This window comes from Topomyia yanbarensis, chromosome 1 (genome assembly GCF_030247195.1).
Source record: "Topomyia yanbarensis strain Yona2022 chromosome 1, ASM3024719v1, whole genome shotgun sequence".
NCBI lineage: Eukaryota > Metazoa > Arthropoda > Insecta > Diptera > Culicidae > Topomyia > Topomyia yanbarensis.
In genome coordinates, this window is record NC_080670.1 from 71,055,679 (window position 1) to 71,071,041 (window position 15,363).

General features: G+C 43.8%; 2 protein-coding genes across 2 annotated transcripts; one reads left to right on the top strand and one right to left on the bottom strand.

Annotated features, from left to right (window-relative positions):
• The first annotated feature begins 10,823 nt into the window (after nucleotides 1-10,823).
• On the top strand, nucleotides 10,824-11,969 carry LOC131696134 (uncharacterized). The gene has a single exon (XM_058984679.1). It carries the CDS (start codon nucleotides 10,824-10,826, stop codon nucleotides 11,967-11,969), a length of 1,146 nt encoding a protein of 381 aa, XP_058840662.1.
• A 2,890-nt stretch (nucleotides 11,970-14,859) lies between these two features.
• Nucleotides 14,860-15,348, bottom strand: LOC131696146 (uncharacterized). The gene has a single exon (XM_058984688.1). It carries the CDS (start codon nucleotides 15,346-15,348, stop codon nucleotides 14,860-14,862), a length of 489 nt encoding a protein of 162 aa, XP_058840671.1.
• Nucleotides 15,349-15,363: the final 15 nt, after the last annotated feature.

Here is a 15,363-nt window from a genome sequence, read left to right on the forward strand (position 1 = left end):
GTAATTGTGCAAATTTTGGTACCGATCGGTTGTGTCTACGGACCCTCCAAAAATTTCAAAGTTTATATGAAAGTTTGTATGGAAAATCAATTAACATTGAAAATAAATTCATAAAACATCACCTCATCAATCAATTAATCAGAACTCTATTTATTTCTAAAGGTATTCTTCTACTGAACACATTCGGGGAACATAGTAAGTTTATGAAAATTCGTTGAGAAAAGTTATTAACTAAAGAAGCAGCATGACTTCAAAACAAGTGGATTTTATTATTAATCATAGCAGGTTTGAATAGCTCCATCGTTATACAAGTGTAAACTAGACTTGCCACACACCGCTCGCGGATGGAAGTTACAGCTATTCAAACAGGGTTGCTATGATTAATAATAAAATCCACTTGTCTTGAAGTCATGCTGCTTCTTTAGTTAATATCTTTTCTCAACGAATTTTCATAAACTTACAATGTTCCCCGAATGTGTTCAGTAGAAGAATACCTTTAGAAATAAATAGTGTTCTGATTAATTGATCTATGCAAGCTGTTTACGCCGTTGTTCAAAATCCGTGCTCGGCGTGAAATAACCTAGTTGCCGTTTGTAGCCATTTTTCTTAGCAGCATGTTGTTAGGTACTAAAAGTAGTAGTCTGAACATCTTTTTATTTTATTTTGTTATAAACAATTGTTCATGAAATATACAAAAATAGGCACTTTCGAATCGGAAAAAATCGCAAACAATCTGTGTCTTACGGCAATGTTGTAGCTGGTTTGTTCGTTAAAATCAGTGAAATAGGTCGCCTATAGTATATTTTTTAAAACAAATAGGTTAAAAACATCTAATGTCTATATTATCACATAGATCAGACATATAAGCTAGAACAAACTTTCCCGAAAAACCTGTGTAAATATTTAAATGAAAATACGTTGAAAATCACCATCGCATACAGGTTCGCATGCGTGAATCATAGTATCCAAGTTTGCATACAAGTACCGTATAGCGATTGCTGGTCGACCGATGGCAAGTTGCTACTTGCTGTTGTCATTTCAAGCGACAGTTTAATTTCTTACACAAGCTTAAAACTTTTCTTGCACGTTCTCAGTGATATTATGGTCACTACAGTTTCAAACTCTATTTCTCTCACTACATGATGAAGCTACAAAAATACATATGAGCACGACACATACTCATGTATACATACTTTCACTTCACTTTTTTACGCGTGAGTGCGGTTGTCATTACAAGTATAACACTAATACTTTCAAAAGTGTCAAATGTCTCCACCTTTCTCTTCATCTTTATTAAAGAGGATGTCGATATTACGCCCATGGGTGTCGGTTTTACCCACAGAGCACGGGAAAATCCATTTTTTTCCAAGTTTTTGCAACTCATAATTTTTAATAAAATAAATGTTTGAGGTGCTTACAAAATAAGATTTTGTTAACAAGCTTCTAAAAAAGTATTCTACGCAGAAAATATAATTTTGTTAGTTTTGTGGTAACTCAGGAAAAAAGATAAAAACACACGAAACGCATTAGGAACAATCAGCATGCATAATAAAAAAATTCGAAAAGAATGAAAATCATTGGTAAATAATAATATCCTAATTTTAAATGGTGAAATGTTAGCTGTCTTATGCTTTGCTTTTATTTTGGCAATCACTAGCAAACAACAATGCACTTTATGCCGTGTCCTAAGGGGGGAGGTTAAGGCTTTCTTCCAAATTCAGCTCATATATTGGAAATGATTTTCCCTAAAAAAGTTTTGGAAACAATTTAAGTGACAATAATCGTGATTAAGAATAGAAAACATGCGGCGATGTGCAGTTAAGAAGAAGATCGTATTTATAATCGAATCCGTCCCATTTGAATTTGAATCTTGGATTGTGTCGAATACAACCGAAGCATTGTTTTATTCATTCTCTCTATAATTTAATCATTTAGCCGAAATCATCACTATCACCAAAGTGATAGTTGCTAAGGCATGTATTAAAAGTCTGTTATTTATAAAAATAAATGAACATTTTAGGATAAAATGAATGCAGAAATGAGTAATAAAGTTATGTGAGGCAAGTAATATTTAGGCAGTTTTCCTACATATAATCACATTCCTTTTTGCAGCGGAAACAATTAGAAATGAGCATGAGCATGATGACCGGACAATTCAAAAAGACTACTGCGCAATTTACCGAAACCTACTGCGCAATTTACCGAAACCTACTGAATCGGAAACGAGAACGCACAGAGAGTCAACGAATAGTTGGAAATAGTTTTTTCATGAATATATGTATCTAGAAAGAGTCTACATCTTTTTATACAGTTTTTTTCCATTCGTTTATTTGACACGGCTTAATGCGTTAGCTTAGAGGAGTCATGGGTCTTTTATATATTTACAAGATGTAGAAAATAAAAATTATAATAACTTGCTATTGCGAGCGGAGATCTTTTTCGCGTCGGGACATTGTTTCTTCTATCGCCAACTTCGGGGTTATCCATGTTTCTCTCGTTGTTTTTTACGTCCGTATCATCCTCTTGATTAGTGACATGATACTCGCGATCAGATGTTGTTCCTGGATTCTTGCCCTTGTGGGTCACGAAGGTGAACACTCCATCCTTGGTAGTAGCTTTTTCACTGAAGGTATTAGTTGTTAAATTTGAAACTTTTGTAGTTGTCATTATTTCCTTAACTGCAGCCACCAAATTGGCAACCGTTTGTGGTTCAGGTAAAGATATTGGAGCCTGTGTGTTGGCATATCTTTCTAAAGATGAGTTTTCCTGGACGGTTTCTGGGCAGGGTTGTCCGTAATGTGCCGATTGTTCACAGAACTGTCACGTATTAGTTTGTTCTTGATATGTATAAAGAGTTCGCTGTGTAATGGTATCTCCCCCTGTTTTGTATTGCAGGGTAAGGTAGGAGGGAATGGGTTGGTCTACCCGCATTCTCACCACAAAGACACCATTTAAAATACCTGGGAAGTAGTTTCTCCATGTGTCCTCCGTAATAGATTCCACTGCTCCGGAATTCGACATGAATCTTTTAATTGCCACTATGCAAGTAAGTGGAGATAAATCATGTAATTTAACTTAAATATTTCCATTGTCCATGTATATAGGGATCTTGATTTCAGCGTTGTCACAAACAAACACGTGTTTTAAGTTGTTCTGCGAAATGAATCTTTTCGCCTGGGCGAATTTGTTGAAGGTTATCAGCACCACATGCCTGACGTGCTCAAGCTGTATGAAGGTACCGTCACCAACAGAACCTTTGGTACCAATGGTGGTTACTTAAACTAATTACATTTCAGAATACGCATTATTTTAGTTTTTATCGAATTCCTTGTCAGGTTGAAGTCAAACGCCGTCGCCACACTGTTAAACACACGCTGGAGTCCGGTAACAGCGCTCTGGCGCCCATGGTTGGTTCTCCTGAACGGAACTCGCAGAAGAGAGTTATTGCGCAGAGCTTGAACGCGAGCTTGAAGATCGAGGCGTCCGAGGATTGTGGGGCGATCCACCCTGGCAGACAGTAAGTCCGAGACGAACAGGGCTCGAGAGCAGTCCCTCCGGATGCTTAGCGTATCGAGCTGTATTAACTGACAACGGTTTTCGTAGCTTGACAGCTGAAATCTGTTTTGCCAACGAAGATGCCGGAGTGCAAAGCGTATGAACAGGCGTTGGACGGCCTCGATTCTGTCAACACCGTTCTGGTAGTAAGGGTTCCAAACAGCAGAACAATATTCCAGTGTTGAGCGAACCAGCGCGCAATAGATAGATTTTAAACAGTATACGTCCTTAAAGTTTTTCGCTATTTGGAAGATGAACCCAAGCTGTCTTGATGCCTTATCCACAATGGATGATGTATGTGGTTTGAACGTTTGTGCCGAATCCATGATGACTTCGAGATCCTTGACGTTAGAGTGTCTTGGAATACTCGAGTCGAAGAGATGGTAGTTAAACTGAATCGGATGGCGTTTCCGCGTGAACGTAATGATTGAGCATTTGCTCGGGTTTAAAACCATTCTGTTTAGATCACACCACGTACTAAAGCTCTCCAATTCACTCTGAAGAAACTCGGCATCGGTTTTATCCCGTATTTGTCGAAACATTTTCATGTCGTCGGCAAAAGAAAGGCGGGGTCCTTGTAATTTGATGTTGACGTCATTAAAGTAGAGGAGGAATATCACTGGACCGAGATGGCTTCCTTGTGGGATCCCGGATGTAGCGAAGAATGGTGTAGATAAACAGTCCTTAATGCTGATTTGGAGTTGCCTTCCATCGAGGTAGGAACGAAATAAGCGCAGTAGTTGTCCATGAATACCGAGTTTGTCCAGCTTCGCTATTGCGATATCATGATTGAGTTTATCGAAGGCCGCAGATAAATCCATGTAAATAGCATCGGTTTGCAATCCGTCAGCGAATCCATCGAGTACATATGTTGTGAACGAGAGCAGGTTAGTCGTTGTCGATCGTTTAGGCATAAAACCGTGTTGGTCGTCTGCAATGTAGTGTTTGCAGTGAAAGAAAATAGGGTCTAAGACAACCAGCTCGAATAGTTTTGATACAGCACTTAAACACGAGATTCCCCGATAATTGTCAATGTTCGATTTGTTTCCTTTTTCGTGAACTGGAAACATGTGCGCTGCTTTCCATCAGGAAGGGAATGTTCCAGTATTGAGTGATAGCACAAAGACTCACCGAAGTGGTTCAAGAAGCCCGCTGATGCACTTTTTGACAAAAATCGAGGGTACGCCATCTGGGCCTGGGGAACTAGATGCTTTCAACTTGGAATTTGCTGCAAGAATGGCAGCATTATCGACACAAATTCGGTTGATGGTTCGTCCTAGAGAAGGAGTTAGATTTGAAGCGGCAGCGACTTGTTGTGGGGAAAGACTCTCGTCGGAAAACACGCTTGAAAATTTGTCGGAAAACAATTGGCAAATTTCCTTAGTGTCGGTGCCTAAAACTCCATTCAATGACATACAAGATGGTAACCCAGATTCTTTTCGCTGCTCGTTCACATATTTCCAAAACGACTTGGGCTTGGATTTCAGTTGACGTTCGACGTTTCGCTGGTATCTAAAAAGGCACGTCTGCTTTGCTGTTTGTATTCGTGGTTGAGATGAAAGTAGTGGTTTCGTAATGCAAGTGTCTTATGCTTCGAAATTTTTTAAATGCGGCTCGTTTGGCAGTTTTTAATCGTCTAAGCACTGTTGATTGCCAGGGAGGGTGTTGATTTGTGCTGACTGTTCGTTTTGGCACATGACGGTCGATTAGATAGTTAAGAAGATTTAAGATTTTCGTCCTAGTTTATATCCAACAGCGTGCTAACGATGCTGTCGAAGTCAGCGTTTTTGAAATCGTAGACGATAGAGCTTGATACGTCTTCAAAATTGACTCCTAGGTTACCAGCGAATACAAGATGTAGTGGGGGATGATGGCGCACATGCTGGACTAAAGGTGTCGGAGCGGTGCAGCAGTACGGAGCGTAGTCCCGGGTACTTACAAAGCAGAGGTCCAATGCACGTCCATTCTCGTTGATGATATTATTAATTTGCCGAAGAGTTGCGCTACTGTAGTTGTCCAAGATGCAACTAGCATTGTTGATAAGCGCAGACTTTTCGATATCCAATCGTAGAAATCCATTACTTGCCTGGCACCAGGTCAAGCCAGGTAAGTTAAGTCGCCCAGTATAACAATATCATCAGACAGGGCAGCGATCGAGGTGATGAAAGAAACGGAGGAAAGATGTATATCGATCTGGCTGTAATCACGAATTCGGTCAGGTGGAAAATACACGACACACAGGAAGAGATTGCGATCGGCAAGTTTCACTGATATCCACACTTGCTCGGAGCTCGCCCACCGCTCATCGTTGATCACTCGGGCTTTTATACCATGGCGAACGGCGATGAGTACACCACCACCTGATGTCTTGTGGCTGTTGAGGGCATTGCTATCACAGCGGAAGCCATGTTGAACCAAACACTAGTTAGAATCGGTTGTGTCACTGGAGCCGGAATACGAACTGGAACCAGCCAGAATTCCAGTTCATTTCCGGCTGAACTTTACTGGGTAAGACCGAGAGCAATTCATCCTAAACCGGTAGATAAAATAAAAAAGCGCAGACGTTTAACACGTGAAATTACCCTACGGTAATCTATTGTTCCCCATTTGTTAGTACGATTGGTGTTGCGGACAAATACCCCTCGTACGCAAATCGGACTGAGTCACAGTCAGTGTTATACCAGTTGCGTCGCATCTGACAACCCATCTTTTGCAACGACAACGACTGACAGACAAGTGAACCAAAAAATCAGTTTTTGCATTCTCTTGAAAAGCTAGGAGCAAATTATTTTCTACTTAAAAATAAATATACTTTGTTATAAATTTAAATATTATTTCATATAAATATAAATCAATAGATACATACTGTTACGATTGGGAAGTTGTTATTCGGAAATCAAATTGTGAGTACAATTAGACAAAATTATATTGAGCTGAAAATTATTACATTAAATTAAAAACATTTACAGCTTGAGCAGATTCAAGCGGAGAAAGCTTCGACTTTGCTGTGAGAAAAGCATCCGAAATTCAGTCGTAACAAAAAACTCAAGAATTTGCATTCTTGCACGGAGATGCTTCGGAAATCCTTTGTTCGGCAGACTTGCTCGCAGACACGAGCTGCAGAGAAACATGCAGCTAACCTTAAAATGATGGTGATCCACGTGAGGTTTCATCACGGCCATCGTCGGAGGTTAATTTCGTAGCAGATGTGATTGACGATGAGCGAGCGGATCAAAAGGACTGCGGAGCATGCGACGGTCCCAATAATGCAGATAAGGGACCATTCATAAATTACGTAACGCAAAAATTGCCCAAAATTTACTCCCCCCTCCCCCCATGTAACAAATTGTCACAAATTTCTTTATCCCCCCCTCCCCTATTACGTAACAAATTCCTTGAAAAAAATTTTTTTTCTTCGGTGAAAACATGTTACGTAACGATCTAGCTTACTCCCCCTCCCCCCTATGTCACACTATGTAACAACTTGTTGAACCCCCTCCCCCCCCTAAAAGCGTTACGTAATTTATGAATGGTCCCTAAATACATGGTACAATGTGATCATTGCTCACGCTGGTACCATTTCCTTTGTGCTGGGGTGAATTATAAAACAGTACATTCCAAACCATTCCTGTGCGTGCTGTGCGTTCCGCGCCAACACCAACGTCGGTAACTGGGCGGAGCAGTACGTGTGGCCCGCGAAATGGAGCGTTTGGAAGAGAGGGTCTTGCAGGAGATGCTTCAGCAGGAGTTGTTGGCAGCTGAAAAGGCGTTGAACCTGAGAGCTACCCAGGAGAAATTGGAACGCGAGAAGCAGTATATTGCGAGAAAATACCAGTTATTAGACCAACAAGAGGACGCAGACACATCCAGCTTGTTGAGTGTTCGAACGAAGCAGAGTAGTATAGTGAAAAGTTGGGTTAAAGACCAGAACGCTGCGACGGAAATATTGGGTTCCCCCACTGCAGGTGCTGAGGCCGATCACACACGAGACGAGCTACTGGGCCACCGTGCAATCGTGCCGTGTACATCCACCCCATTGCAGACGGTAACCCATCCGGCTCACACGAGCACTGAGATTAACGCTAAACCTCCAGAATCTAATGCTGGGGGAACAGCCAACACTGAACGGAACGAAACAGTCGGAAGCATAGCAATCGGTGAGGATGAGGACTCCGTGAGAACAGCGGACGTTGACGGCCTAGCCCAAATTCAACGGGTAAATGTACAGCCGTTTGTGGACATACTGAACGATAGTAATCTCAAGGTTACGCAGTACAGTGCTCGTCCAAAGACCCCATTAACCTTGTATGGCATGTGGAATATGGAAACCACAGAGTTACGTAAACAACGTGTCCAACAACAAGAAGCGTACGAGAAGGAAATTGAAATGCGACGTAGAAGAGAGTTGGACTTTGTCAAAAAAGTTAACCAACTAATGGAGTACGAAAAACAGCAGTACGAGTTGCAACGACGGCGGGAAGCAGATCTTCTTAGACAACTACGACAGCGAGAAGAAAAAGAAGTGGAGTATAGGGAGCAGAAGAAGTTGGAAGAAAAAGAGGGAGAATTAATGCGTCTTCAAAAACTGAAACAATCGTTCATAGACATGCAGATTTCGCGACGGCAGGAGCAGCCCGGTGCTGATGAAGGCATTGCGGATAAACCATCGTTGCAGGTAATGCCTGAAAGTACCCACGACGGAATGCAACCACCACGAGAAATGGAAGTACGTACAGGTAAAACCCCCGTCAGCCAGCTCATTCCTTCGGTAAGTGCACCCAATCTAAGCGCCAAGTCATTGAGTGAAATAAATACACCACCATATTCAAGTGATCCAGATGAGTATTCAATATTTACTTCAATGGGAGATCGTTCTCAATATTCTGCCCCGATGTATAGACCAATGTCAGTGTTTTCTCCCCCTGTTGCCTCTCAATACGAACCGTTATCGAACCATCCCATGTGTCTCCCCCATATAAAGGCTCCACATGAACTGCAGCAACCTCCCGTCGGCGTGGGTCCCTCTATCTTGAACTATGGGTCATCGAGATTCCAGTGTGGACTTACGCAAGAGCAAATTGCGGCAAGACAAGCTTTCTGCAAAGAGCTTCCGTCATTTGCTGGCGATCCTGCTGACTGGCCGGTGTTTATCACTAGTTACCAGCAGTCTACTTATGCGTGCGGATATTCGGAGTTGGAGAACCTGTTGCGGTTACAGCGGTGCCTCAAGGATTATGCCAAGGAAGCGGTTAGTAGTCTTCTTCTACATCCGTCGACGGTTCCTGAGGTGATATCGACATTGCAGATCTTGTATGGTAGGCCTGAACAAATAGTTCACAACCTTATCTCAAAAGTTCGTAGTTCCCCCGCTCCGAGAGCGGACAGATTGGAAACAATAGTCAGTTTTGGTATGATGGTGCGCAACTTATGCGGGCACTTAAAGGCAATTGGATGCTCAAACCATCTGTCGAATCCCACTTTGTTGCAGGAGCTCATTGAAAAATTGCCGGCCACGGTAAAACTTAACTGGGCTATTTACCAGCAAAATTTTCCGATGGTGGACCTGAACAGCTTTGGAGATTATATGACGACAATTGCATCTGCTACCAGCAGAGTTGTTACGCCCATGGCGAACTCATCGAAGGCGATCCGTGAAGAGCAACATCGAGGCAAGGAGAAGGCGTTCGTAAACACTCATGCAGCGGTCGAATGTGATCCCAGGAAGCAAGCAGGTGCATCTCGAGGCGAACAGTCGTCGTACAAGCAGCCAGCGATACCTTCGAAAAAAAGTGGAAGAATCTTGTTTATCATGCGGTGGTGGAGGCCACCAAATAGCGACCTGTGCGACGTTTAAAAAACTGTTTGTCGATGCTCGATGGAAAGAAGTGAAAGAGAAGCAGCTTTGCCGTAGATGTTTGACGGCACACAAACGCTGGCTATGCCGTGGAGAAATATGTGGCGTGAACGGTTGTCAAAAGCGCCACCATCGATTGCTTCATTATGACCAGCCACCAGTGGAAGCAAATCCGAGTGCAGGTACAACCAATGCTACCGTTACGGTTCATCGTGTGCTTTCATCGTCGACTCTGTTCCGTATGTTGCCAGTAGTGATCTACGGAAGCAAAGGGCGAGTGAACACGTTCGCTTTCCTCGACGACGGATCATCCATCACCATGGTGGAAAAATCGATAGCAGATGCGTTGGGTCTCGAAGGGAAGGTCGAGGACTTGTGTATCCACTGGACAGGTGGAATTCAAAAAAACCTGTCCACGAAACAAGTAACTTTGAATGTTTCGGCTGATGGTTGTGACCGTCGGTATAAGGCAACTGAAGTGTATGTGGTCGAGAACTTAGGTTCACCAGAACAAACGGTCAACTTCTACGAGATGGAACAACGTTTCAATTACCTCAAGGGGCTTCCAGTGAAAAGCTTCACAGCTGCAAACCCCGGATTGATCATTGGGGTGAATAATGTTCACTTGCTGGCCACCCTGAAACTGCGGGAAGGAGGTATCGGTGAGCCGATCGCAACTAAAACACGCATTGGATGGGCTGTATACGGAAGCCTACGGGGAAACAACAACCGATTCCTTCACCGTCAGATGCATATCAACGCGAGAGCAGCCGATGATGATCTACACGCCCATGTCCAAAAGTTCTTTGGCTTAGAAAGTTTGGAGATTACCACCTTTTCGAAAGAGGAGAGTGAGCAAGACTCAAGAGCCCGGAAGATCCTTGAGGAAACAACTGTACGTACTGACAGTGGTAGATTTCAAACCGGTCTCCTATGGAAAAGTGATGTCGTGAATTTTCCAAATAGTACATCTATGGCAGAGAAACGTTTGGTTTGTCTCGAGAAGCGGCTTAGCAGAGATCCAGTGCTATACAACACCGTGCGTCGACAGATTACTGAAATGAAGGAGAAGGGTTACACACACAGAGCGACTCCGGCAGAATTAAATGAGTTCGACCCAAGACGTTCGTGGTTCCTACCGTTGGGAGTCGTATTAAATCCCAATAAACCGGGGAAAGTTAGAATTAGTTGGGATGCGGCAGCTAAAGTGAAAGGTATATCGTTGAACACGGAGCTGTTGAGTGGTCCAGATTCACTTGCACCATTACTGCGGGTGATGTTTGGATTCCGCGAACGAGAGGTGGCCATCTGTGGAGACATAATGGAGATGTTCCACCAAATAGTTATTCGAAAGGAAGATCGCAGCGCGCAGTGATACAAATGGAGAGACTCGCCGCATTTGCCGATGGATGTCATGGTGATGGACGTAGCAATTTTTGGTGCAACTTGTTCTCCTACACAGTCACAATTCGTGAAAAATAAGAATGCAGATGAACATGCGGAAGTCTACCCAAGGGCTGCTAAAGCGATTAAAGAAAGACATTATGTCGACGACTACCTTGATAGTCTCGACAACCCTGATGAAGCTGTTGAGTTGGCGTTAGAGGTGGCAAAAGTTCATGCCACTGGTGGGTTCATAATCCGGAACTGGATTTCCAACCAGCGCACCGTGATGGAGCGGATCGGAGAAACCAATCCAACTACGGGGAAGCGATTTGTTGGAGAAGGTGGTGTTGAACGTCTGCTGGGTATAGTCTGGATGCCGGAGGAAGATGTTTATACCTTTTCATTGAACTACAGTGACAGTGTCCGCGCGCTGATTGAAGGGGAAGTAGATCCCACCAAGCGGAAAATGCTGCGGTTGGTGATGAGTATTTACGACCCCATGGAACTGGTGGGGGCGTATGTCATCCATGGGAAAATCCTTATACAAGATGTCTGGAGAGGGAGAACTGACTGGGATGAGAAGGTTCCCCTGAAAGTGCTCGGTCGATGGAAGCAGTGGTTAACGGTCCTAAGGAAGATGGATCACGTTAATATTCCCCGTTGTTACTTTCCCGGTTACGATCCAGTCAGTTACCGATCACTACAACTGCATATTTTCGTCGACGCGAGTAAACAAGCCTTCGCAGCGTGTGCTTATTTCCGCATCGTGGACCGAGAACGAGTACGTTGCTGTCTAGTTGCATCGAAAACTGAAGTGGCGCCACTGAAACCTTTCTCAATCCCTCGCTTGGAGTCAATGGCAGCAGTGATAGGAGTGCGGTTAAGGAAAACAATCGTCGAGAACCATTCAGTACAGATCCAAGAGACGTTCTTTCATAATGATGCCACGACTGTGCTTTCCTTGATCAAGTCTGACCCACGTCGCTATCGGCCATTCGTTGCATTCCGCATCAGCGAGATATTGACTATGTCTACGGTTACAGAATGGCGATGGGTCCCCACTAAACTCAACGTCGCTGACGAAGCCACAAAATGGGGACGAGGTCCATCGTTTGAACGAGACAGCCGTATCATGATTGGACCTTTGTTCTTATGTGATGATCAGCAAGAGTAGCCGAAGGATTGCAGAACGACGAAAGAGACGAAGGAGTCGGAGGAAGAACTTAGACCAGCATATGTGTTTAGTCATTTTATAACGAAACCGTTGCTGAATCTGGAATTTTTTTCTAAATGGGAACGTCTACTGCGGAGTGTTGCGTACATTCACCGTTTTGTGTTCAACTTGAAACAATGTTGCAACAAGGGACCAGTCGAGAAAGGAGCCCTGACGACAGCCGAGTTGCAGAAAGCAGAGCGTGCTCCTTGGGCGTTAGTGCAATGAGACAAATATCCGGACGAAGTTTCGACGTTAAAGCACAACGCTCAAGCCGACAAATCTGAGATGAAACGTTTGGAGAAGACAAGTCCACTTATGAAGCTGACGCCGGTAATGGACGACTACGGGATACTTCGCGTGGATAGTCGTGTAGTTAATAGTGATTTCCTAACATACGATGCCAAGTATCCCATAATCCTAGCCAAACAACATGCCATCACTGACTTGTTACTAGAGTGGTATCATCGCAGATTTCGTCATGCAAACAACGAAACCATTGTGAACGAAGTCCGTCAGAGATTTTACGTGCCCGGCTTAAGAGTACAGATTCTTTTGAAGAAAAAACGGTGTATGTGGTGCCAGGTCAACAATGCCGCTCCTGTACCACCCAGAATGGGACCTTTGCCGCTAGCTAGATTGACACCATTAAGAAGGGCGTTTACGTATACAAGCATTGACTACTTCGGGCCATACTTGATCAAAGTTGGACGGTCTGTGGTGAAAATGTGGGTCACACTGTTCACTTGCCTGGCAACGCAGGCTATTCACCTGGAACTGGCGAATGACCTATCAATCGACTCATGCAAGAAAGCGATACAACGATTCATTGCACGTAGAGGGGCCCCAGTGGAGATTTTTTCGGATCGCGGAACCAACTTTATCGGTGCTAACCGAGAATTGATTGCGGAGATTAAAAAAAATCAACACCGAACTCTGCAGCACCTTTACAGACCATAACACACAGTGGAGATTTAACCTGCCGGCTGCTCCTCACATGGGGGGTTGTTGGGAAAGGATGGCTCGTTCGGTTAAGGTCGCTTTGTGTGCACTGCCATTTGAACGGAAGCTCGATGATGAAGCGTTGGCAACACTACTAGCTGAAGCCGAGTGCATGATCAATTCGCGCCCGTTGCCTTCGTTCCCATCGCGAGCGATACTCATGAATCGCTGACGCCAAATCATTTTTTGATGTTGAACTCAACTGGGGTAAAACAACCAGAAAAGACACCTGTGGACGAGGGCATGGCACTGACGAGGAGTTGGAATCAAATTCAACATACACTGGACATGTTTTGGCGGCGCTGGTTGAGGGAGTACCAGCCTATGAAAGCTAGACGAACCAAATGGTTTAATGACGTTCGTCCGATCAGAGAGGGTAACTTGGTAGTGTTCGCGAATGAGGGAGTGAGAAACCGTTGGTTTAGAGGTCGGGTGGTAAAAACTTATCCGGGTAGAGACGGCACACCACGTCGGGCTGACGTACGCGATTCTGAGGGTACGGTGAGGCGTGATTGACCTATAACTAAGCTGGCCTTGCTGGATGTCCGTGCTGGAGGTGACGTCGAACCGGAAGTTCTACCGACACGTGGGGGAGGATGTTGCGGACAAATACCCCTCGTACGCAAATCGGACTGAGCCACAGTCAGTGTTATACGAGTTGCGTCGCATCTGACAACCCATCTTTGGCAACGACAACGATTGACAGAAAAGTAAACCAAAAATCAGTTTTTGCAATCTCTTGAAAAGCTAGGAGCAAATTATTTTCTACTTAAAAATAAACATACTTTGTTATAAATTTAAATATTATTTCATATAAATATAAATCAATAGATACATACTGTTACGATTGCGAAGTTGTTATTCGGAAACCAAATTGTGAGTACAATTAGACAAAATTATATTGAGCTGAAAATTATTACATTAAATTAAAAACATTTACAGCTTGAGCAGATTCAAGCGGAGAAAGCTTCGACTTTGCTGTGAGAAAAGCATCCGAAATTCAGTCGTAACAATTGGTGTTAATAGCGTTATTATAGGCTACGAAATATTACTATTTGTCGGTAGCTCAGATTATTGGACTCTCTTGCCGTGACGCGGAATAAAATTGCCACCTTCGCCTGTGGGTGCCTCTTGTGGATGTTAGTGACAAACTCACTAGCCGGGCATATTAAAGACTGCACATCATAGTCATATTCCGTACACTTGTACACTTGAACATTTATTATAACGTAAACGATAGGGTTTATTAAATTTTATAATTATACATTTATATACTAAAAAACGTCATTAACTACTAAAATAATGTTGTGCCATTAACTTATGGCTTCTTTACTGGCTTCGCGCCAAACTAACACTGGCTGCCCGCAGCTCGTTCGCTGCCAAGTCCAGTCGACCTCTCATTAGGTAATTTGCAAAGGTTGCCTATTCTGACGGAAACGATAAGACGCTATCACTGGTGTTGCATCGAGTGTTGGTGTTGTTGAATCCTGGACCAAGGCACCTGCATATGATCATCGCACATCCTCCTCTCCGCAGAAATAACCATTTCTGGACGATTGTAGCAATACTCAGTTGATCCAAGGCGTCCCTCGGGTTTGCTGATTCGTTGCTCGTTGAATACATGTAAGAAAAGACTCAGTAGATCTGGATGACACGCTAAAATTAATGGACAGGTCCTCACCTGGACCTTATATAATAAGGCCTTGAAAGATATCCTCAATCTTGGTTGATCTGCTTCACAGAAACCTTTGCGTAGTATCGCCTGCACTGGACGATCTTGGGTTGACCGAGAAGGAACCCCAAGCTCTTGAAGATAACGATGCTGATTCACGATGTTTGCTGAAATGATTCATTCAGAATCCTCAGTACCCGATGAAGCGACTGGTAGAAGGCATAACTTTGCCACTGGTCGAGTGATGAATCCACGAGATGTTTGCAGAGTTACAACTCGTACGATCCCATCCGGTCCGGGATGCAGCTCGTGAACTCTTCCTGTAGGCCATCGTGCCGGTGGGAAGTTTTCATCCATGATGACAACTAAACGGTTTTTCTCGATGGTGACTGGTGGATTGCACCATTTAGTTCTTGGTTGTAGGGTAGCAAGATACTCGCGATGCCAGCGATTCCAAATTTCCTGCACCGCTCTCTGCGTTTGCTGCCATCGTGTAAGTCTGTTGTACGGAATGGCCTCGAAGTTGGTGTCTGGAACTGCCTTCAGTGCTGATCCTATAAGGAAATGTCCTGGAGTCAATGGCTCTAGATCAGCAGAATCGTCGCTGAGCGGTGTTAGCGGCCGGGAGTTAAGGCAGCACTCAATTTGAACAAGGAGCGTCTCCATGTCATCGAAAGCCAA